This window comes from Zophobas morio, unplaced genomic scaffold, assembly GCF_036711695.1.
Source record: "Zophobas morio isolate AGI-343-1 ecotype UQ-CSIRO unplaced genomic scaffold, CSIRO_AGI_Zmor_V1 ptg000007l, whole genome shotgun sequence".
NCBI classification, from domain to species: Eukaryota; Metazoa; Arthropoda; class Insecta; order Coleoptera; family Tenebrionidae; genus Zophobas; species Zophobas morio.
The window spans coordinates 6,007,065-6,031,254 of NW_026972112.1; the positions used below are offsets into that span (position 1 = coordinate 6,007,065).

At 32.0% G+C, this 24,190-nt stretch overlaps 3 protein-coding genes and 1 pseudogene across 3 annotated transcripts; 1 reads left to right on the top strand and 3 right to left on the bottom strand.

Annotated features, from left to right (window-relative positions):
- Nucleotides 1-946: 946 nt before the first annotated feature.
- LOC135124358 (senecionine N-oxygenase-like) lies at nucleotides 947-3,510 on the top strand. The gene is made up of 4 exons (XM_064049376.1): nucleotides 947-1,396; nucleotides 1,930-2,068; nucleotides 2,277-2,891; nucleotides 2,948-3,510. The coding sequence occupies exons 1-4, from the start codon at nucleotides 1,209-1,211 to the stop codon at nucleotides 3,257-3,259; spliced, it is 1,254 nt and encodes a 417-aa protein (XP_063905446.1). The 5' UTR covers nucleotides 947-1,208; the 3' UTR covers nucleotides 3,260-3,510.
- LOC135123898 (uncharacterized) lies at nucleotides 3,488-11,209 on the bottom strand (annotated as a pseudogene).
- Nucleotides 11,210-14,693: 3,484 nt separating this feature from the next.
- LOC135123899 (senecionine N-oxygenase-like) lies at nucleotides 14,694-16,101 on the bottom strand. The gene is made up of 5 exons (XM_064048759.1): nucleotides 15,914-16,101; nucleotides 15,764-15,864; nucleotides 15,377-15,696; nucleotides 15,061-15,327; nucleotides 14,694-14,978 (listed from the first exon to the last, which is right to left on the bottom strand). The coding sequence occupies exons 1-5, from the start codon at nucleotides 16,099-16,101 to the stop codon at nucleotides 14,694-14,696; spliced, it is 1,161 nt and encodes a 386-aa protein (XP_063904829.1).
- Nucleotides 16,102-21,909: 5,808 nt separating this feature from the next.
- Nucleotides 21,910-23,494, bottom strand: LOC135124040 (senecionine N-oxygenase-like). Its single transcript, XM_064048899.1, has 6 exons — nucleotides 23,418-23,494; nucleotides 23,132-23,360; nucleotides 22,944-23,082; nucleotides 22,598-22,894; nucleotides 22,240-22,548; nucleotides 21,910-22,195 (listed from the first exon to the last, which is right to left on the bottom strand). The coding sequence occupies exons 2-6, from the start codon at nucleotides 23,317-23,319 to the stop codon at nucleotides 21,911-21,913; spliced, it is 1,218 nt and encodes a 405-aa protein (XP_063904969.1). The 5' UTR covers nucleotides 23,320-23,360; nucleotides 23,418-23,494; the 3' UTR covers nucleotide 21,910.
- Nucleotides 23,495-24,190: the final 696 nt, after the last annotated feature.

Here is a 24,190-nt window from a genome sequence, read left to right on the forward strand (position 1 = left end):
AGTGTTTTCTGAGAATGACTCAGTTAGTTCTGGTAAGCATATCTGAAGACCGTTGATAAACTTACCAAGATTTATTGCCCGACATCTACGCAAATATGTACTTCAAAGAGTGCTAAATTATTAGTATTATCTTAGGTTACTTAAAAATAGACAACTTTTTTTGTCAAATCGCTCTGTATTTTTTGAAAATACCGACGCGTTTCGTTAACAAAATTCTGATCTATAACTGGAAGCGAAAATTTTGAAAATCAATATGACACACGTAATAATATTACTTAAGTTTGAAATTTATTGTATCAATAAAAATCTTTTGATAAACTAAAAGGAAAACCCCAACTGATAATGCGTTTGAAGCTTCTAAGAAATTTATTTCGAAAGTCCAGTTTTCAAATTTCCATTATATTGTATTTCACATTTCAGTTTGTCAAAAAAATGCAAAGTACCTCATGAGTTCTTTTTCAAAAAAATCAGTTGCCCTTCTATGTCTGAAAAATGTTTCTTAATATAAAATCAAAAGCCAAAATGAGTTGTCTTTTTTTTACAGCTACCAATAGACCCGATGTTTAAGACAAATAATAATAGGTGTGATTTTTATTTCATCATCTCTATTATTTCATTTTACACATACTTGAAAACTACTTGTGTACGATTTTAAAATTCTACGCAATTAAACCGCAGACACATGAAGTGTCCACCTTTTCCATGTTTACTCCACCGATAAACTTAAATTATCAGCGTCTGCACTCTATTTAATCAAAAATTTGCCCGTGTCAACAACCAAACTCCACAAAATGCACAAAATGCACAAAATGCACTCGATGCAGCCTGATGCAACAATCCCATTCAAAAACCCATCCGCAGCGAAATGGTAAAACCGCGCTTAATTACATCATCCAACCGCTTACGGAAACCTAACATCTAATTTCATCAGATTAACATTCATTAAAAACCGTCTACCTCAAAGTATCGCAAGTCGATCACGGTACTTTCCCTGCCTCACTTCGCACATATCACCATACGTAGTAGATAAAGACGGAAAACAACTAATAGTGGTGATAATACCTCCAGATAAAATTAATTTTAGTCCGGAAGATTTACATATAAGTGGCAACGACTTGACAGCTCTGATCATTTGCTCTTCGACTTTTATTCGCGGTGGTTAACCTCCGATTTTCACGAATTTTTCCAATTTTCTCGAGTGCTAGAAAATGCGTGTCGCTATCATTGGTGCCGGTGCCGCTGGTTTGGCCTCCGCAAGACGTGTGAGTGCCCTAGGGATCGACTGCGAGGTCCTGGAGATGGCACCCCAGTTGGGGGGGACATGGGTCTACACTGACGAAGTCGGGGAGGACCGGTATGGGTTCCCTGTCTACTCTGCTATGTACAAGGGCCTAAGGTAAGTCTCGTTGTGGTAGTTTCCAATCCTAATCAAAATTATCGCTTCTGTTGCATCAGTACGGTTTACTTTGTGGAATTATGTCACAGCGATAATTCGACATAGTTTGGAAAAATCGTTTTTTAAAGTTCCGTAAACACAGAAATTCCGATACCAATTCGATCAACTGAAGGCGTATTGACCCCAGATAATTCTCCAGCAGTTCAACTTGTCCTGATCTTTGACACTTTTTTTTTTCATTTTTGGAATGACTTAGACATTGATAAATTTCTTCACTAACGCCCTTCATTAAATTACGAATTCATGCTTACGCGGATGAGAAAAATTCCGTAAATTACAAAATCAATCACGTGCTTATGTAATTAATCAAAGTAAGGTTCAAATTGCATTGTTCGAGTCATTTATCATTAAAATAAAATTGTTTTAAAAAGATGTAGGTCAGGTTGTAATCAAATGGTCATTAGCTGCAACATCGATCGGTTTCTGATTAATGCGGAAATATACAGGGTGGTCTAACGAAAGCGGTTTTCCAGAACCAACTTACCCAAAGAGGTGATGGGCTATCCCGACTTCCCCATACCAGAGCAGAACAGGTCGTACTTAACTCAGGCCGAAATTTTGGAGTTTTTGAACCTGTATGCCGACCACTTCAAAATAAGGAAATTAATCAAGGTAGGTGACTTATTATTATTATTGTAATTCCAACGTTTCAATCAAGTAGCAATCCGGATGTACATTATCATTTCCAACTTCACCACAAAGACCACTATCGACATGGTATTTCAGTGACCAAATGGTTGCAAAAATACCAATGTGGTACTGATTTCGTCAAACTGCTTTATCACGCAATTTTCCAGTCCATAATTTTTCCTCTTTCTAGTTCAACCGCATGGTGGCTGAAATAACCCCGCTGGAAGACAAGTGGCAAATCAAGTCCATCGACAAACCCACCAAGCAACCAATCGTGGAAACCTACGACGCCGTGATGATCTGCAACGGCCACTACAACGACCCCATCATGCCCCAGATCCCCGGACAGGAAGTCTTCAAAGGAACCATCGCCCACAGCCACCAGTACCGCTCGCCCGAGCCCTTCAAAAACCAACGAGTGCTCGTGGTGGGTGCCGGCCCCTCAGGCCTAGACCTAGCCCTCCAAATCTCCTCCAACGCCAAGTACGTGGTACTTAGCCACCACACCAAAGAAGCCGTCAACACCAAGTACCCGGCTAACGTATCCAAGAAACCCGATGTTCTCCGCGTTAAGGACGACGAAGAGCTGGAATTCGTCGACGGTTCTTGTTGTCGCTTCGACACGATACTCTACTGCACCGGTTACAGATACAACTTCCCTTTCCTGCACGAATCGTGCGGAGTAACCGTTGATGAGAACCATATTCAACCTCTGTACAAGCATATGATACATATAGAAAGACCGAGTATGTGCTTCATTGGAATACCGTTCAACGTGTGTGCGTTCCAGATGTTCGATCTTCAGGTACGACCTCACGGGTTTATTTGTGTCCTAGTACTAGCTTGATTTTTGATTTCTAGGCCCGTTTCTTCTGTCAGTACCTCAACGGGTCAATGCCGCTGCCTTCCAAGGATATGATGCGGATGGACACGGACAACGATATGCAGAACCGCTGGGCTAAGGGATACACCAAGAGACAAGCACACATGATGGGTCCCGACCAACAAGGTTACTATGAAGATTTGGCTTCAGCGGCTAATACTACTCCCATTGCTCCAGTGATTGTCAAGCTGAGGGATCAAAGTGTGAAGAGGTTATACGATGATCTTCTCAATTTCAGGGAGGACAGATATAAGATTGTCAATAATGAAACGTTCGTCAAAGTTCATTGAAAGGGGTGGTTCTTTGTTGGGAGGACAAGTGATGCGCCGATGTAGCGCCTGGTAGTTCTACTTACGAACTAAGGCTTTGATAGCCGTTTGCGGTGTGAGTAAAGACTAAAAGATTGAAACCGTTTCGAAGGTGAAAATAATATGTATTAATTTTTATTTATTAGTGCTTACGTTTATAGAAAACACTATTTTGATAGTCTATTTAAGGCAAATGCTTTTATAGTATTTAGGTGAATAAAATGGTAATATAATCTGTTGTCTTTCAATTCGCTGAATTAACTTATAGTTTTTCCCAGTTTTGGTCGTCAATAATTCTAAATCTATCATTTATGTTTCGGTGCGTCCTCACGTAGATGAGTAATTTTGTTATAACGGGTGATATCCTTTTAATGTTTGCCTCTATTGCCAGTTCTTCGAAATAATCTCCCGTTGCTTCACACAGAACGTGATATTTATGTATAGATCTAGACGACATTTTGGCAACTGCGCGGTTAAGATCTTGTAACATAGTCTTCTTCAGTGGTAATTGATAGTGTCCACTAAGACTTGACAAGAAAAAGCGAACCTAAAAAAGAACTTGTACCAAGTGAACAAAGTTCTATTCTTGTACCTGTATGTCAAAAAGAGGAAAATAGCACGTTAGTAGCGGTAGTCCAATAAATGCTAGCATGGGGTGTTCTATGCTAACTATTTGTTTATATAGAGGATGGACGTAGTTTTCTGTGACATTAACGCCACACTTGCTGGATAAAAAAGGAAAATTATATTTGTATCCTGTGCAATAAAGGATATCATCGATTTCTGCACTTGTCCCGTCTTTAAAGACTGCCATGTTTCCATCCATTTTGGTTACTAGAGGCTTTTGGTGTATGTAATTTGCGAGCGGAAAAAAAGGTTCTGATTTACAACTTACATAAACCTGAATAAATATGTGTCAAAATGAGAAACGGAAAAGTTTGCTCTTACTTTTTTCGCTACGAACCCAATTCTGCCCGAAATGTCACAACCAGAAGTACCCGCACCTATAACTAAAACTCTTTTGTCTTTATAGATGTCATAAGTTCGATAATCACGACTGTGGCTAACACTTCCTTGAAAGTTACAAATTCCAGGTATGTCTGGAATAACTGCCTCACTACAGTGGCCATTGCAGACCATAACTGCATCATAACACCGAACTTCTTTGCGTTTATTTCTAACATCTTCGATTTCGATCAACCAGGTGTCCTCTTGGGGTTCGACATTAAGAACTCGTTTAAAGAACTGCAACATGAGAGTTTGTATCTTTACATTTTGAAATAATAAAGACTACTTTGATATGGTTTCCAAGACGAAATTTTTTGGCATAACACTTAATATAATCAAGAACTTGTTTTTGCGATATGTAGGATTCGAAGTAATTCGGGTACGCAAAATCCTCGTAAGCCATAAGTTCTTTAGGTAAATTCGTTCTATGTGTAAAAATGAATTATTTTTCGGAATACTTACAGTAGAACTTCTACTTACGCTAAATCTTTGTACATTGAGGAATTCACTGGAATACCATTTTGATCCTCTGTGCTATCAACATAGTTCCACGTTCCTCCAACATCTCCAGTTTGTTCAAATATATCAAACGGAAATTTTTCTTCAAGACAGTGCCTTCCGGCACATAGACCTGCGGGTCCTGCCCCAATTATTGCAATGTTCATGGAAAAATTGACTTTGACGTGTGGAATCAAAACGCATTAAGACTGGTTTAAAATGTACAAAGGCAAAAATAAAAATGTTAAAGGCATACTTAGACTAACATGAAAATGCTCATGGTCACTGATACAAGTAACCGTGACCTCTTGCCAAATCATTACTTAAGGTAAGTAATGTAAACGTTTTTCGCCTATCAACAGCGTTAAGTGCGGAATTATGCAGCTGTTTACAAAATAAAGACGTAAAATTACAGATAAGTTATAAGTTACGTTCCTACAAAGTATACCATTTCGTCATATTGAAATAGAGTATACAGGCCAGTGCATGAGTAAGAGAGATACTAAAAGCTGTAAAATGAAAATAGTATTTTTCAGTGACGTCTTGACTTGTCAGATTATGTTTACATGGTCATTTATTTTGATTAACAATTACGTCACTGCGGGTTGTACTACTTGAAGACCAAATTGGGTTTCGATAAGTTGAAACTATTCCATAAACATCTTTTTCTGATGACGTTAGCAGTGGGATTTATAAACTTACTGCTGACGTTGAGGTTCCCGCTGACGTTGATTTTATTGCTGAAAATTGTCATTTATAAACTCCGTTGTCAAGTGGAAAATTGGAGGATTTAAGTCGATTACTACAAAAATTTACCATTTTAGACATGTTTTAAGTCTCTTGTTGTCGAAATAAAAGGCAAAATGTAGTACCGCCCACCCGCCCTATCTCACCTGTGATGATTTTTTTATTCGTCGTGAGCCAAGGGGAGGAGCTTAATAGCAAAATTCTTGTTTCTCTACAAGAAATAAAAACATGTTTTTGAGTATCGTGTTATTCAAACAATACTATGTATATTAAGAAAAAAACAAGCCAAAAATTAAGCCACACCCATTACCATGTCAGGCTCAATTGTGATGAATTTTTCATTCGTTGTCAAATCGAGGGGTGGAGCCTATTTGCAAAATCGATACTTTCTTACAAAAGTTTACCATTTTAAACATATTTTACCTTTCTTGTTGTGAAAAGAAGACTACAGATATTAAGAAAAAATGGCAAAATGTTTAACTTTCCTATTGTTGAAAAAAAAACTTTATTAAAAAAAACAAAGATAACGTTATTATAGCGTGCAATTATTTTTGCAAAGATTTGAACGTTAAGCGAAAAAAGCAGATTCGTATACAACAAGTGTCATTGAGATGACGTCATCAAATTGTTTTTATTTTATTTCTAACATACATACAAAATTTGACAACAATCGGTCCAGCAGTTTCGGAGATTACGTATCTAATAAAAATGGATACAGAGAGCCAGACAGACAGACGGAAACGGAAGACTAGTTTTTTCGTACTGTAGGGGTCATGAAACGTCGAGAAGATATAAAAGTGGCAATTCGTCCGATGGACTCGATTACTATACTTCCTTACTTGCAAAATTCGATTAATCGAGAAATGGAAAATTTAGACACGCCAAAAATCAACATTGGAAAATCGTAAAATGGAAATATTGGAAAATAAGGAGTAAAAAATTGAGAATTCGAAAATTTGATAAATTCGCGTTAATTGAAGAATCGAAAAATTAAAAATCGAGAACCTAACAATTGAAAAATCAATCAATAATTGAAATATAGCAGTTTGTGTGATTTTGAAAAAAAAAACTTGAGGTGATCGTAAACCGTCTTCAAAATCAAGATGTCTATGGTAAAATCGCAACACTCGAAAAATTCGAAAAAGTGAAGAATCAATTAACTGAAAAATTCTAAAACTTAAATAATTAAATATAAAAAAACTATGAAATCGGAAGTTGAAAAATCGAGGAACCAAAAAATCGAAATATCGAAAAATCGGGAAATACTTAGAACAGTCGAAACATCAAAACATTTTAACCAAAAATTGAAAAACTGGAAAATCTGAAACCGTGAGGTTCAAACATTGAAAGATCGAGAAATCGAGTCATTGAAAAATTTAAAAATTTGAAAATTAAAAATTACAAAAATAGAAAAATCGATTAATCGAAAAGTTGAGATAGAAAAATTTTAAATTTAAAAAACTGGCATGTCGAAAAATTGAAGAATGGAAAAATCGAAAAATGGAAATGTTGAAAAATCACAAAACTGAAAAATCGAAGAAAAATTAAAGAATCAAAAAATTGAAAAATCAAAAACCTGATAAATCAAACCATTGAAAAATTGAAAAACCGAAAAATTGACTAATTGACAAACTCAGAAATGGAGAAATGTCTTCAGATCAAAAAAGTTAAAACGATTATCGATCAATCGAAACATCGAAAAGTTAAAAAAAGAAATCGAAAATTTAGACACGGCAAAAATCGAAAAAATGAAAAATCGTAAAATGGAAATATTAGAAAATGTAAAGTCTAGAAAATGAAAAATTGAAGTGTTAAAAGTTAAACAAAAACTATCATAGAATTGAAAAATCCAAAAATGAAAAAATTTAAAAGAATCTTAAAACAGAAAAATAGAAAAAATCGAAAATTCAAAAACCTGAAAAATGAAAAATCAAAATACGAAGAATTAAAAAACGGAATAATCAGGAAATCTAAAAGTCGAAAAATCAAAAAATCAAGAAATAGAAAAGTTGAAACAGATTAATCGAGAAATCGAAGATTGAAAAATCGTAGGAAGGAAATATAGGAACATCGAGATATTTAAAAATTAAAACATCGAGAAATCGAAAGGAACATCAAAAGATCGAGAAATTGAACAAAAAGAAAATGAAAAACCGGAAAATTGAAAACTAGGAAATTTGAAGAACTGAAAAATGGCAATATTGATAAATCCCAAAACTGATACATCGAAAATTTGATAAAACTATAAATCGAAAAACTGAAAAATACAAGAAAAATTGAAAAATCGAAAACCTAAAAAATTTTCAAATCAAAAAATTGAAAAATCCAGAAATCGAAAATTAAGAAACGCCAAAAATTGAAAAATCGTAAAATTGCATCGAGAAATCGAAATATGTAGTGTAAAATTGATAAATTGGAAAATTTGAAATTCAAAAAATTGATAAATCGAAAGATGAAAAAAAAGAAAAATCAAAAAATTAGGAAATTGAGCAATTAAAAATCAAAACACCTAATGAAAGATCCCGAATCGAAAGAAAAAAAATTGAAAAATCTATAATTTAAAAAAATGCAAAACTTCAAAAAATTGTTATACTACAGATTTTGATTTTTTCCAAAAGAAATAAGTTGAATAATGGAGTACTGTTTTCGTACTGTGGTTTATAGGAACGATAAATTAATGGATTTAATCAGGTGCAAGTCGAAAAATAGATTAATCGAGAAACCGAAAAAAAAACGCCTAAGATTGGAAAATCGTAGGAAGGAAATATAGGAACATCGAGATATTTAAATATTAAAACATCGAGAAATCGAAAGAAACATCAAAAGATCGAGAAATTGAACAAAAAAAAATTGAAAACTAGGAAACTTGAGGATACTGAAAAATGGAAATATTGATAAATCCCAAAACTGATGCATCGAAAATTTGATAAAACTATAAATCGAAAAACTGAAAAATACAAGAAAAATTGAAAAATCGAAAACGTAAAAATTTTCAAATCAAAAAATTGAAAAATCCAGAAATCGAAAATTAAGAAACGCCAAAAATTGAAAAATCCTAAAACTGCATCGAGAAATCGAAATATGTAGTGTAAAATTGATAAATTGGAAAATATTGAAATTCAAAAAATTGATAAATCGAAAGATGAAAAAAAGAAAAATAAAAAAATTAGGAAATTGAGCAATTACAAATTAAAACACCTAATGAAAGATCCAGAATCGAAAGAAAAAAATGAAAAATCTATAATTTAAAAAAATTTAAAACTTCAAAAAATTGTTATACTATATATTTTGATTTTTTCCAAAAGAAATAAGTTGAATAATGGAGTACTGTTTTCGTACGTATAGGAACGATAAAATAATGGATTTAATCAGGTGCTTTGTCTATGCATACCTAAGTGTTTATAGTTGTATGTTAGTCATATATATTTATGCAAACATATGGGTTCATAATTTAAAAGGTGTCTGCCTAACTTAGTTTAAGTTTTCAGATAATTTTTGTTTCCTTGATATATTTTCCCACTCAACTTTATCTTGAAACTCTCTTATAAAGTTTTCACATCATTTTTGATAATCTGATCTAATCCCAATCAACTTTATCTTGATATTTTCCATTGAATTCATCTGATAATTCTTGACATTCATATTCTGTTTATAAAAGAAAACTCGTAGACAATAACGCTTGTTAATTTCTGTGATAATATTTTTTGTTTATCGTGAGATAATTTTGTACTTTATTACTAACTTTTTTAACAACTCAACTCACTTGTTATGTATAAAACTAAACAATAAATGTATAACTTTACACACTAGTCTAAAAATTTAGTTCGACTTATAGATTTTCCCAATTTTCGTCATCGATAATTCTAAATCTACCACTTATAATTCGATTCGTACTCAAGTACGTATATAACTTTGCTATAACGGGTGATATCTTTTTAATGTTTGCCTCCGTAGCCAATTCTTCAAAATAATCTCCTGTTGCATGGTCCAAAACGTGATATTCACGCACAGGTTTGGCAACAGCATGGTTAAGATTTTGCAACATTTCTTTTTTTGCCGGTAATGTGTAGTGTCCATTGAGAGTTGACAAGAAAAAGCGAACCTGAGAAAAAATATGCAAAAAACGAAGAAAATTTTTAATTCTTACCTGTATATCAAAGAGGGGAAAATAGGATGTTATTAATGGTAGTCCAATGAATGCTAAGGTAGGATGTTCTATGCTAATTATTATTTGTTTGTATAGAGGATGAATATGCTTGTCTGTCACATTCACGCCACGCTTGTTGGATAAAAAAGGAACACTATATTTATATCCTGTGCAATAAAGGACAGCGTCGATTTTTTCTTTTGTACCGTCTGTAAAGAAGGCTGTGTTTCCATCTACTTCTGTTACTAGAGGTTTTTCACGTACATAATCAGAAAGTGGTAAAAAGGGTCCTGATTTACAACTCACATAAACCTGAAGGAATATCTGTTAAAAGTTGGTACATAAAGGAGTTTGTTGTTACCTTATCTGCTACAGATGATATTTGATTAGAAATACCACAGCCCGAAGTACCCGCACCTATAATTAAAACTTTTTTACCCTTGTAAATTTCAGATGTTCGATAATGACGACTATGACTGATAGTGCCTTGAAAACTACAAATTCCAGGTATTTTTGGAATTATAGCCTCTTTACAATGACCGTTACAGATCATAACGGCATCATAAAACTCAACTTCTTTCTGTTTATTTCTGACATCTTCGAATTCGACCAACCAAATATTACCTTGAGGTTCAACATTAACAATTTGTTTGAACAACTGCAACAACTAGATTTTATTGTTATAACTTCGTCTACCGAAATCGTACTTTGATATGGTCTTCAAGGCGAAATTTTTTGGAATAGCTCTTAACATAATCTAAAACTTGCTCATGAGACATATACGATTCGTAGTAATCTGGATATGGAAGATCTTCGTAAGTCATAATTTCTTTCGGTAAGTTTGTCCTGCGTTTGGCATAAATTATTTTTTTCGTCTGATAGAACTCTACTTACTTTAAATCTTTGTACATCGAGGAATGAACCAGAATACCGTTTTCGTCGTAATCTGTGCAAGGAAATTAGTTCCAGGTTCCTCCAATAACTCCCGTTTGTTCATAAATGTCAAATGAAAAATGTTCCTTAAGACAGTGTCTTCCTGCACACAAACCTGCAGGTCCTGCTCCAACTATTGCAATCTTCATTGAGGTGTGATGTAAAGAAAATGAAACTAATATCACCTTGTATTAAGAAGTTGTGTCTGCCCAGTGTTTCGCTATAATATAAAATATAACTTTGTTTATGTAACTATGTAAGCATAATTCAATCAACTATGTTTTTATAATTGCATGTTTGTCATATTCAGGCAAATATATGAGCTGATGGATTATTTAAAGTGTACATGTCTCACTTAATCTAAGGTGATTTTTTAAATTTCTGCTCTAGTTGGCCATGACGATTTGTTAGACGTTTCTATTGCACTGCTGACTACGGACAACTAGAGTATAAATTTGAAAAATCACAGAGTATAAAAACGCACAATAAAGTGGAGCTATAAGATGATCATAGCGGTCAGTTTCAGATGACAATAATGACACGACTGACTCTAGAAGAATAATAACTCGTATTAAAGAAAACGTCGCATTTAGTATAAACAACAAATTTTCTTAAGAAGAGAAAAAAGCTGATACTTGCCCTTATTTAGAAGATATGTCGTAATTGAAGCCTCAGTTTCCCATTTACTCAAAAAGTGTCACTTGTGATAAACAAATAATAATTAAAAATAATTTGCAACAATTGCGTCGCTTTTTCAAACTGGTCACAGCAATCACTACCACGACATCTCATAAATAAAGTACAACTAAGAACTATTTATAGTATATGCATACACAAAACAGTCCAGCAAAATTATAGCACCTTATCTTATCTTGTCCGAAAAATATAAAACTGAAATTTAAAAACAAACCATGTAAATGTTAAATGTAAATGTATTTATTTGAACCAAGTATATATACATTTTGTACATAATCTGGCGAGTCAATTTTACATAGTCAAATATAATAACATAGAAATGAAAAATTACAACACTAAAACATAGGCGTACATAAAGAAAACAATAAAATAAGAACAATATAATAACAACACTATATATGTAGTGAGGAAGAAAATATCTACAATATTAGTGGAACATTTATTTCGTTTCTGTGTTTCGTTGTAAGCATCGTTACATATTCCTGAATGGAGTAAAAAATTTTTTCTAATAGAAAACATTGTATTCGTTTCTTAAATAAAAAATTAGGTGTGGTTATTTTGACGTAGTCAGGTAACAAATTATAGAGATAGCATCCAGCATACATGGGCGATTTTTTGAAGAAAGTGTGGTTGGGTTTATCTATATAGAAAAGTGATCTATTTCTTTTTTGATAATTATGTACATTCCGTAATTTCCGATAGATATATTTTATAACATTTGAATATCAACAAAACAAGAATTTAGACATTCGTAAAAATTGCAGAGTACTTTATTTGCAATTAAATTGTTTTGTGAAATTAAACAAAAAATATTATCCGTTCACGAACTTTATATAGTAGGGTTGGCCATGAAAATCTAGTGAGTTTGTTGGTATTCGATGCAGAAGAATAAAAATTCCCTGAACTTCTTTCATTAGGTTATGTTTTTTTAAATTAAAGGTTAAAAAATATGCCAGAAATATAAACATTGTTGCCGATGCTTTCCGTTACCAGTAGCAATGACCAAGTTAACGGTATCCATTTCTTAGAAAGCATAAAAATGTACCCTATTTAAAACAGTTATTCGGCTTTTTGTAAGTGTTTATTTCATATGTAAGGAACAAACACGAAAATTTCACTTAAACATTGTTTTTATATGAATGGGGGTTCTACATACGACTATTGTCGCATGCCACATTTAGCATCCCATCTTTAATTCTCAATCATCAGTTCGTTCTGCTCGCCCACTCTTCTTAGAAATGGAAATTTCGACCTTTGTGAACAGCCTATTTCCATATCTTCCAACTTCTTTTTTCACTTTTATAAGATTACTAAAAGGGTTGGTAAAAGACAACAACCTTGCTCTAGTGCTTTGATGGGTTTAGCTCTTCTGAAACATTTTTCCGGCCTTAAATTGAATGATTTATCTATATAGTATTACTAATACTTACGTAAGTGCTCTTTATTTGCTTTTACTAAGTGCTTCCAAACCCATATTAATAAGAACGTTACTATACGCCTTCTCCACCTCCATGAAGAGTTACAAAAAAAAATGAAAATGTTTAAAATTTGGTGCAAAGTAACAACGTGGATGATCTAACTAAAATTATACTTATTTTGTTGTGCGTCAGGTAGTTTTTCACATACTACCTTGGTAAATTTAGAACGAAAGATGCGTAAAAATATCACCCCCCGACAAGCTACAATTCACTCCATTTCCATTATTTCGCTATGAAAATCTGTATTATCACCGTCATTTTCAAATTCAGATTCTGAATCAGATTCACCTAGCGAAATAATGAAATGAGGTATAGATTCGTACGAAAGATTTTCCATATTTTTTCCCAATCTGCCAAAATAAGCTTTTCACAATGTTTACAAAAATTTTGCCACATGCTTGGAGTACATTTAGAAAGCGCCTCAAGCTATTAATTCTCGACCCTATTTTTTAATGAAGGTTGAGAATTTATATGCTTGTTGTAATAGTTCTTACAAAATCCCCACGCCATTTCAATTGGATTATTTTGACAGTGGTATCGAGGTAATCTAAGAACTTAATGGCCACTTTCTCTTAATGTCTCGTCTACCAAATATCTTTTTTCTATTGTTTCTGAAGGGTTTAATTAAATCCCACAACTGTTTCTTCAAAAATTTTTTGACAAATTCAGCGCTATGTTTAAAGAACCATTCCTGCATTTCACATTTTTTACTAGAAAAATTGGGTGGTTATTCCAACTGAACCGGATGATACGGTGCATTATCTAAAACCACCACACATTTTTGGTTCAACTTTGCCAAAGCAGGAATGAGCTGATTAACCACCCAATTTTGAAAAATTGTCCCATCCATCGTTTTATGATAGTCTCTATCGTTATTTTCTGAATTTAAAAAATTGTTACAACCATCCAAGAACCCCCGTTGAACAACCCGCGTGGAGAATAGTAAACCTTGATCCTTCACTTTTAATTTTGGTGGGATTGCTTTTCAGATCAGTATCGTGCACCCAGCGACGAATGGACGAACCATTTTGATAGATCCATGTTTCATCCAAATACACGAAAGTCAAATTTTCACAAGAATTTAGAAACTGTAAATATGTTCTCAAAATAGTAATTTTGGCTGCAACGACATGTTTCTGTTCACATAGAATTTTGCGACCATTTACTTCTCTGTGTTTATAACCCATTGACTTAAGAATTTTGTATAACGTGGTTCGCCCCACTTTAAATTCCAACTGTTCCCTAGAATATGCCAAAAGAGTATCTACACTGAAATATTCGTTTTTTTCATTAAGTTGCTAAATTTGTCGTTGCAGGTCTTTCCGAAACATATAATTTGTAAATAAATCCGTTGATTTTCGCTTGCCAGATAGTGATGTTTTTAAATTTTGGTCCCCTGTTGATAAAATTTTCGCCCCACTTGATGTTCCCACCTATGAGAAAAAAAATTAAAAAACATTGTACAGCGCATTTTTATATTACAGAAAATATGTTCGAGACCCTCATAGTCACTTCTTCGAAAGAAAGATCGGGCCTGTCTTTTCGAAACTGCAAAAAACCTCTTTTTATCGCAATTTTTTGTTGCAGTAAAACTATTTTAGGCATTTTCTTTTTAAATAATGCCGCAATGATCTGTGAATCTCTCACAATAACAAATTATCCATGCTGACAAAATTAAAACATTTGTTTGCTTGATTAAAAAATTGCGTCTAATAATTCTGATTTAATAAATAAAGTAGACAAGTGGTAATCCAGCTCAAAGCAAATGTCAATCAGACCACTGACAGACAAACAACTAAATCATCCAACTTAAAGAAAAAATATCAAAGCCTAATTTACTATATAAAGATCGTGAATGGATAATATTTAACTATACACATTCATCAGAAAAACTAGTGAATAACGAAGGTTATAGCTTTTCCCAATTTTCGTCATCGATAATTCTAAACCTGTCATCTATGTTTCGATTCGTCTTCACATACATGAGCAATTTTGTTATAACTGGTGGTATTCTTTTAATATTTGCCTCTGTGGCCAATTCTTCGAAATAATCTCCTGTTGCTTCACGCAGAACGTGATATTTCCGTACAGATCTAGATGACATTTTAGCGACTGCGTGGTTAAGATCTTCTAACAATTCTTTTTTCAGCGGTAGTTTGTAGTGTCCATTGAGAGTCGACAAGAAAAAACGAACCTGAGAAAGCTTATACAAAAAGTGAACAAAATTTTCAGACCTGTATGTCAAAGAAAGAAAAATAGCACGTCAGTAGTGGTACTCCAATAAAGGCTAATGTAGGATGTTCTATGTTGATTACTTGTTTGTATAGAGGATGGACGTAATTGTCCGTAACATTAACGCCACATTTGCTGGACAAAAAAGGAAAACTAAAGTTGTATCCTGTGCAATAAAGGATAGCGTCAACTTCTACGCTGGTACCATCTTGAAACAAAGCTGTGTTTCCATCTATTTCTGTTACTAGAGGTTTTTCGCATATAGAATCATGAAGTGGAAAAAAGGGTTCTGATTTATAACTCACATAGACCTGAAGAAATATCAGTCAAAACTTGGTATGTACAGAAGCTTGTTATTACGTTATTTGCTACAGATGAAATTTTGTCAGATATATCACAGCCCGAAGTACCTGCACCTATAATTAAAACTCTTTTACCCTTGTATGCTTCAAATGTCCGATAATCACAACTGTGACTAACACTGCCTTGAAAACTACCAATTCCGGGTATTTCTGGTATTATAGCATCTCTACAATGGCCATTACAGATCATAACTGCATCATAGTACCGAACTTCTTTCTCCTTGTTTCTGGCATCTTCGAATTCGATTAACCAGAAGTTGTCTTGAGGTTCAACATTAAGAACTCGTTTGAACAACTGCAAAAGCAGGACTGTGCCACCTTTAAAATCTCGTATAACAAAATAAAACCATAATATGATCCTCAAGGCCAAAATTTTTGGAATAACTATTAATGTAATCTAAAACTTGTTCTTGCGATATGTAGGATTCGTGGTACTCCGGGTACGTAAAATCTTCAAAAGCCATAAGTTCTTTGGGTAAATTTGTCCTAAATATGGATAGATTACCTAAATAATAGAATAGAAATAGAAACTCACTTTAAATTTTTGTACATAGAAGAATGAACTGGAATCCCATTGTCATCGCAGCCTGTGGAAGGAACATAGTTCCACGTTCCTCCAATGTTTCCAGTTTGTTCAATAATATCGAACTGAAAGTTTTCTTTAAGACAGTGCCTCCCTGCACACAAACCTGCAGGGCCTGCCCCAATAATCGCAACCTTCATTGAAATGTGATGGGAAGAATTAATAAGCTGTTCGTCAGTATATATAACTTTTCTGCAATAAGACGATAGAAACAAAAATAAAATGACGAACAATTTATTTGTTCGTTCGAATAACGACACGCAAAATTTTCATATCTAAGAACACTAAATTGTTCTAATGTTGTTTACAAAGTTCATGTTGTAAAACGAATACAACAAAAGACTCCAAATTTAATAAAAATAACATATTATGTTCAGACCAATAAAAAGAAAAAAATATATACTTGCTTACTGCAAGTGAATGCAGTTTGTCAAATGAAGCCTCAGTTTCAAACTAACCCAGAAAGAATTAGTTGTATATAGTTCTATCCACGCATTTCTATTGACGTTCTATGTAATTAATCTATATAATTATAAGTAATTTGCAATAACTGCGTCATTATTCCAACTGGATGACGCACCTTAGGTTTGAAATAGCAGTTCTTACTTCATTTAATTACAAGTTCGTTTATGACAGCATTAATCACAAGAAACAGCGAAACGTTATTTTCATTGAAACTTGTTATTATAATAACACTAACAACCCAGAAAGAAAGTTGACTCTTTACAGTCGCACTTCTTTCCATTTTCGCAAAGGAGGAAGCCAACTAGACGCCCTGATTCACGGCGATAAAATCTTAACTCTATGTATACTAGCTGACCCGGCAAACGTTGTTTTGCCATATAAATTATTTCTATTGAATATTTTGGTAATTAAATAAGAAATTAAATAAATATGAATTAAAATAAATTATAAATTATACATAGAAATTTATCGTACGATAATGATTATATTCAACAGCCATCAAGACACTATAATATTTGCACCTTTTAATACTTTCCTTATATTCCACGGTGTGTAGAACATAGTGAACAAAGCTCATGACAGAAGCATAGAAATGAAAAATAAATGATTAAAAGAAAAAGAGAAAAATTGGTGGAAGATTATTTCGACACAACTTCTTTCGACCTTAAAGTAAAACCGATTAAATCCCGTTTCTTTGCAAAATTATAAAATTTGATTTTGCGATTTTTATTTTTTACCTGTATAAAGTAAAAACCAGTCGCGTAAATAACAACTTCGAAAATCGAAAAATAAAAAAATCTTCGGAAAAGTCAAAAAATCGGAAATTAACAAATCAAAAAATCGAAAAGTAAAAGAAAATGGAATTGAAAATTCGAATCGAAGAGTAAAAAAATTGAAAAGTCTAAAAACTGAAGAATGTAAACATCGAAAAATTGAAAATTCGAAAAATCAAAAATCGAAACATCGAAAAGTAAAAAAATTGAAAATTGGAGTATCGAAAATCGAAAACTCGAGAAATCAAAAAACCGAAGAGTAAAATAATTGAGAAATATAGAAACTGAAGAATGGAAAAATTGAAAATCGAAAAGTCAAATGGAAATTTAAAATATTTGAAAATCGAAAAATCAAAAATTCGAAAAATGGAAAAATCTAAAATTCGAAATTACGAAAATCGAGAAATCGAATGTTGGGAGTATTGAAAAACTGAAAAATCGAGAAATCAAAAAGTTGAGAAGTTGAAAAATTTTAAATTGCAATAAAGAAAAAATGCAGAAATGAAAACATTCCCAAAATTGAAGTGCTGAATAAATCAGAAATTAAAAACTTGAAAAATTGAGAAACAGACAAATTTTAAATATTGAAAAATCGCGAAGTAGAGAAATCAAAAAATTTAAAAACTAAAATACATATTGGAATATTAAAAATTGTAAAATCGAAAAATGTAAAATTTAAAAAACGAAAAAGTGAAAAATCTAAAGAATGAAAATTCAAAAAACGAGAAATCGAGAAATTGAGAAACAAAAATCTAAAATTTAAGAAACCAAAAAATTAAAATATCAGATTGAAAAATCCGGAAACTCAAATATTTAAAAATTGATCAGTCGATAAATCGAGACAGAAAAATTGAAAATCGAAGATAAATTGAAGAGTGAAAAAACTGAAAAATTCCAAAACTAGGACATCGAATAACTGAGATATCGAGAAGTCCAGAAACCCAAATATCGAAAACTCGAGAAATCGAGAATTGGAAAAATCAAAATATCGAAAATTTGAAAATTTAGGAACACCGAAAACTGAAACAGTCAAGATTAAAAAAAAAAAGAAAAATCGAAAAATTAAAAAGCCGAAAACTGAAATTACGGAAAATAGTAAAACCAACAAATACAAAAATCCAAAAATCAAAAATCGAAAAATCCAGGAATCGAAACATTGAAAAAACGAAATATCGTAAGTCGGAAAATCGAAAACTCTAAAATCGAAAAATCGAAATTAAAAATATTCGAGAATCGAAAAATCAAAAATTCAAAAAATGGACAAAACGAAAATTCGAAATTACGAAAATTGAAAATTTGAAAAATCGAAAAGCCGAAAAGACGAAAAATCGAGTCATAGGATTCAATAAGTTAAGACGTTGGGAAATCTACAATTAAAATATCAAACAATTGAAAAAACCAGAAATGGAAAAAATCCAAAGTGTTTAAAAGTTGAAAAATTAAAATCTTGAGAAATCGAGAAATAGAAAAATTTTAAACATTAAAAAACCGAGAAGTGGAGAAATGAAAAAATTTAAAAGTCAAAAACTGAAAGTCATATTAAAATATAAAAAAAATAAATGGAAAAACGTAAAATTTAAAAAACGAGAAATCGAAAAATCGAAAATTTTAGAAACGAAAAAATTAAAAAATCAAAAATTTGAAGAATCGACAAACTGAAAAATTCCAAAACTGAGACATCGAAACACAGATATCGAGAAGTAGAAAACCGAAACATCGAAAAATGGAGAAATCGAGAAATTGAAGAATCAAAATGTCGAAAAATCGAAAAATCTATAACTCGAAAAGTCCAGAAGTCGAAAAGTCGAAAAATGAAAAAATCGAAAAATCGAAAATTTAGGAACACCAAAAACTGAAACATTCAAGATCTAAAAAATTTAAAAATTGAAAACTTGAACAATGGAAAAACTAAAAAATCAAAAAGTTGAAAAGTCGCAAGACTGAAACTTCGGACAATAGAAAAACTGACAAAAATAAAAATCTAGAAATCGAAAATCTGAAAAATTAAGGAAATTGAAAACTTGAAAAATCGGAAAATTAAAAAGCCGTAAAACTGAAATTGCGGAAAATAGTAAAACCTACAAATATAAAAATGCAAAAATCAAAAATTCGAAAAATCGATATTTGGAAGAATCGAAAAATCCAGGAATCGAAATATAGAAAAAAGAGATATCGTAAGTCGAAAAATCGAAAACTCCAAAATCGAAAAATCGAAAATAAAAATATTCGAAAATCCAAAAATCAAAAATTCAAATAATGGATAAACCGAAAATTCGAAATTACGAAAATTGAAAATTTGAAAAATCGAAAAGCCGAAAAGACGAAAAATCGAGTCATGGAATTCAATAAGTTAAGACGTTGGGAAATCTAAAATTAAAATATCAAGCAACTGAAAAAACAAGAAATGGAAAAAATCCCAAGTGTTGAAAAGTTGAGAAATTGAAATCTTGAAAAATCGAGAAATAGAAAAATTTTAATCATTGAAAAACCGCGAAGTGGAGAAATGAAAAAATTTAAAAATCGAAAACTCAAATTCATATTAAAATATAAAAAAAAATAAATCGAAAAACGTAAAATTTCTAAAAACGAGAAATTGAAAAATCGGAAAACTGAAAATTCAAAAAACGAGGAATCGAGAAATCGAAAAATCGAAAAGTTGCAAAACTGAAACTTCGGACAATAGAAAAACCGACAAAAATAAAAATCTAGAAATCGAAAATCTGAAAAATTAAGGAAATTGAAAACTTGAAAAATCGAGAAATTTAAAAGCCGTAAAATTGAAATTTCGGAAAATAGTAAAACCTACAAAAATTAAAATCCAAAAATCAAAAATTCGAAAAATCGATATTTGGAAGAATCGAAAAATCCAGGAAACGAAATATAGAAAAAAGAAATATCGTAAGTCGAAAAATCGAAAACTCCAAAATCGAAAAATCGAAATTAAAAATATTCGAAAATCAAAAAATCAAAAATTCAAAAAATGGATAAACCGAAAATTCGAAATTACGAAAATTGAAATTTTGAAAAATCGAAAAGCCAAAAAGACGAAAAACCGAGTCATGGGAATATTGAAAAACTGAAACATCGAGAAATCGAAACGTCAAAAGATCGAGAAATCGAGAAATCAATAAGTTGAGACGTTGAGAAATCTAAAATTAAAATATCAAACAATTGAAAAAACCAGAAATGAAAAAAATACAAAGTGTTGAAAAGTTGAAAAATTGAAATCTTGAAAAATCGAGAAATAGAAAAATTTTAAACATTGAAAAACCGAGAAGTGGAGCAATGAAAAAATTTAAAAGTCGAAAACTGAAAGTCATATTAAAAATATAAAAAAAATAAATCGAAAAACGTAAAATTTAAAAAACGAGAAATTAAAAAGTTGGAAAATTGAAAATTCAAAAAACTAGGAATCGAGAAATCGAAAAATCGAACATTTTAGAAATCAAAAAATTAAAAAATCACAAATTTGAAGAATCGAAAAACTGAAAAATCCCAAAACTGAGACATCGAAACACAGATAGCGAGAAATGGAAAACCGAAACATCGTAAAATGGAGAAATCGAGAAATTGAAGAATCAAAATGTCGAAAAATCGAAAAATCTATAACTCGAAAAGTCGAAAAATGAAAAAATCGAAAAATTGATTAACCGAAAAATCGAAAATTTAGGAACACCAAAAACTGAAACATTCAAGATCGACAACATTTAAAACTAGAAAATTTGAACAATCGAAGAACTGAAAAATCAAAAAGTTGAAAATCCGCAAAACTGAAACTTCGGAGAATAGAAAAACCGACAAAAATAAAAATCTAGAAATCGAAAATCTGAAAAATTAAGGAAATTGATAACTTCAAAAATCAGGAAATTAAAAAGCCGTAAAACTGAAATGGCGGAAAATAGTAAAACCGACAAATATAAAAATCCAAAAATCAAAAATTCGAAAAATCGATATCTCGAAGAATTGAAAAATCCACGAATCGAAATATAGAAAAAGGAAACATCGTAAGTCGAAAAATCGAAAACTCCACAATCGAAAAATCGAAATTAAAAATATTCGAAAATCGACAAATCAAAAATTCAAAAAATGGATAAACCGAAAATTCGAAATTACGAAAATTGAAAATTTGAAAAATCGAAAAGCCGAAAAGACGAAAAATCGAGTCATGGGAATATTGAAAAACCGAAACATCGAAAAATGGAGAAATCGGGAATTTGAAGAATCAAAATGTTGAAAAATCGAAAAATCTATAACTCGAAAAGTTCAGAAGTCGAAAAGTCGAAAAATGAAAAAATCGAAAAATTGCAGACAAATTTAGGGTTATATGTATTTTTTGATCCCAAATCTTAAAAAAATAAAAATAAAAAATGTTGGCCAAAAAATAAACAAACATTTTTTGGGTGGGCCACCCTTATCACTTAGAGATATAAAAAATGGTGTACGACCTATTCTCAGATCTACCAAACATACACAAAAAATTTCATAAAAATCGATCGAAAATCGGGACACCAGAATTTTTTTAAACTCCATCGATGCCACATTTTTAGTAAACACCAAGCTTAACATGTTTCGCCACTCTCTAGTACCACCTTCAAGCAAAGAAGTCAAGGAAAAGGAATTTCATTATAGTAAAGTTAGGTTCTAGAAAACAAGCAACCCTTCACTTATTCTTGCTTATAAATAATCTAATAAATATTTAAGTTTACACATTTTATAATTTTTCCCAACGTTCGTCGTCAATAATTCTGAACCTTTCATTTACACATCGCCTCATCATCACGTATATAAATAACTTCGATATAACGGGTGGTATTCTTTTAATGTTCGCCTCAGTGGCTAATTTTTCGAAATAATCAGCTGTGGCTTCGCCAAGAACGTGATATTTAGTTAAAGGTCTGGACGGCTTGCTGGCAACTGGATGGTTAAGTCGTTGCAACATTTCTTCTTTAGATGGTAATTTGTAGTGTCCATTGAGGGTTGACAAGAAAAAACGAACCTGAGACAGAATATACAAAAAGTGGAAAAAAAATCAGTTCTTACCTGTATGTCAAAAAGAGGAAAATAGCACGTCAGTAGTGGTACTCCAATAAACGCTAGGGTCGGATGTTCTATGCTAATGATTTGTTTGTATAGAGGGTGAACGTTCTTGTCCGTAACATTAACGCCACACTTTTTGGATAAAAAAGGAAAGCTATATCTGTATCCTGTGCAATAAAGGATAGCGTCGATTTTTGCACTTGTACCGTCTGTAAAAACGGCTGTGTTTCCATCTATTTCTTTTACTAGAGGTTTTTCACATGCAGAATCAGGAAGGGGAAAAAAGGGTTTTGATTTACAACTCACGTAAACCTAAACAAACTTGTGTTAGAATTTTATATATAAGAAAGTTTGTTGTTACTTTATCTGCTACGGATGAAATTTTGCCAGATATGTCACAACCCGAAGTACCTGCACCTATAATTAAAACTCTTTTACCCTTGTAGATTTCGTGTGTTCGATAATGACAACTATGACTAATATCCCCTTGAAAACTACAAATTCCGGATATTTCTGGTATAATCGCATCCTTGTAATGTCCATTACAGATCATAACCGCATCATAAAACTGAACCTCTCTGCGATTATTTCTGACATCTTCGAATTCGATCAACCAGGTATTACCTTGAGGTTCAACATTAACAACTCGTTTGAAGAACTGCAACAACCAGACTTTATTGTCATAAATTCGTCTACCGAAATCGTACTTTGACATGGTCTTCAAGACGAAATTTTTTGGAATAAGTCTTAATATAGTCTAAAACTTGTTCCTGCGATATGTAGGATTCTTGGTAAACTTTGTATGGAAGATCTTCGTAAGACATGAGTTGTTTGGGTAAGTTTGCCCTGTACATAGAAGCAAATTATACTTTATATTTACTACAATTCTACTCACTTTAAATCTTTGTACATTGAGGAATGAACCGGAATTCCATCCTCATCGTAACCTGTACAAGCAACGTAGTTCCAGGTTCCTCCAATCAGTCCAGTTTGTTCGAAAGTGTCTACTGAAAAGTTCTCTTTAAGACAGTGCCTCCCTGCACACAAACCTGCAGGTCCGGCACCAACAATTGCAATTTTCATTGTGAAATGGATTGTTATATTTCTTATTCAACACAACTCGTCTGCAATACATAATATAAGTCAGTGTTCTTTAGAATTTTCCACCCACTGTAGTTTACAAGTTCGTGTTCCATCTTGGAGTTCAGTAAGGAAATGGTAACAGAAAACTTTTTAATGTTATATTAATTTATATTTAAAGTGAATCTAAATCTAGAGAATAAACATGGGCACAACAGTCTTACCTTGGGTAAAATATGGTGCAACAACACTTATTAATAATAATAATGATACTAAAATATGGAATACAGACAATGTCGACAAAATAAATTAGGTTTTAGTAGACATCGTAAAGAAGAAGATATATTAAAAAAGCTATTAAAAATGTTTGTAACCCATAAATTACTGTATTTTGCATGTACTGTGTGCATATTATGAAATACCCACCTATATGTATATGGAACGTTAAAAGTAGTTGTTATGGTACAAACAAAACAGTAAATATTATCAACTACTTGTAGTTGTTAATGCACAGCTATTTATTTCGTATGTTTGTTATCTACTGACGCAAATATATAGAGCTGTGGATTTAAATTGTGGCTACCTAAAGTAGTTCAAGTTTCCAAAAAGAAGATGTTATATCTTATAAATTGTTATTAATATTTCAGTTCTATATTTACAAAGTAACCAACGAAAGTGACAGCTTAAGTAAGTAAGTGACAAAAACTTTGAAAAAGTGAAAGGCATAGGTGTAACAACAAAACATATTGAGAACAACACAAACAAAAATGAAACTTACACTTAACGAGAAACTATACAGGAATAGGTCCAACTTTACAGGTGCGGACTAATTCAAAATATGCCAGTTGCTTTCCTAGCGAAGCATTTATACCAA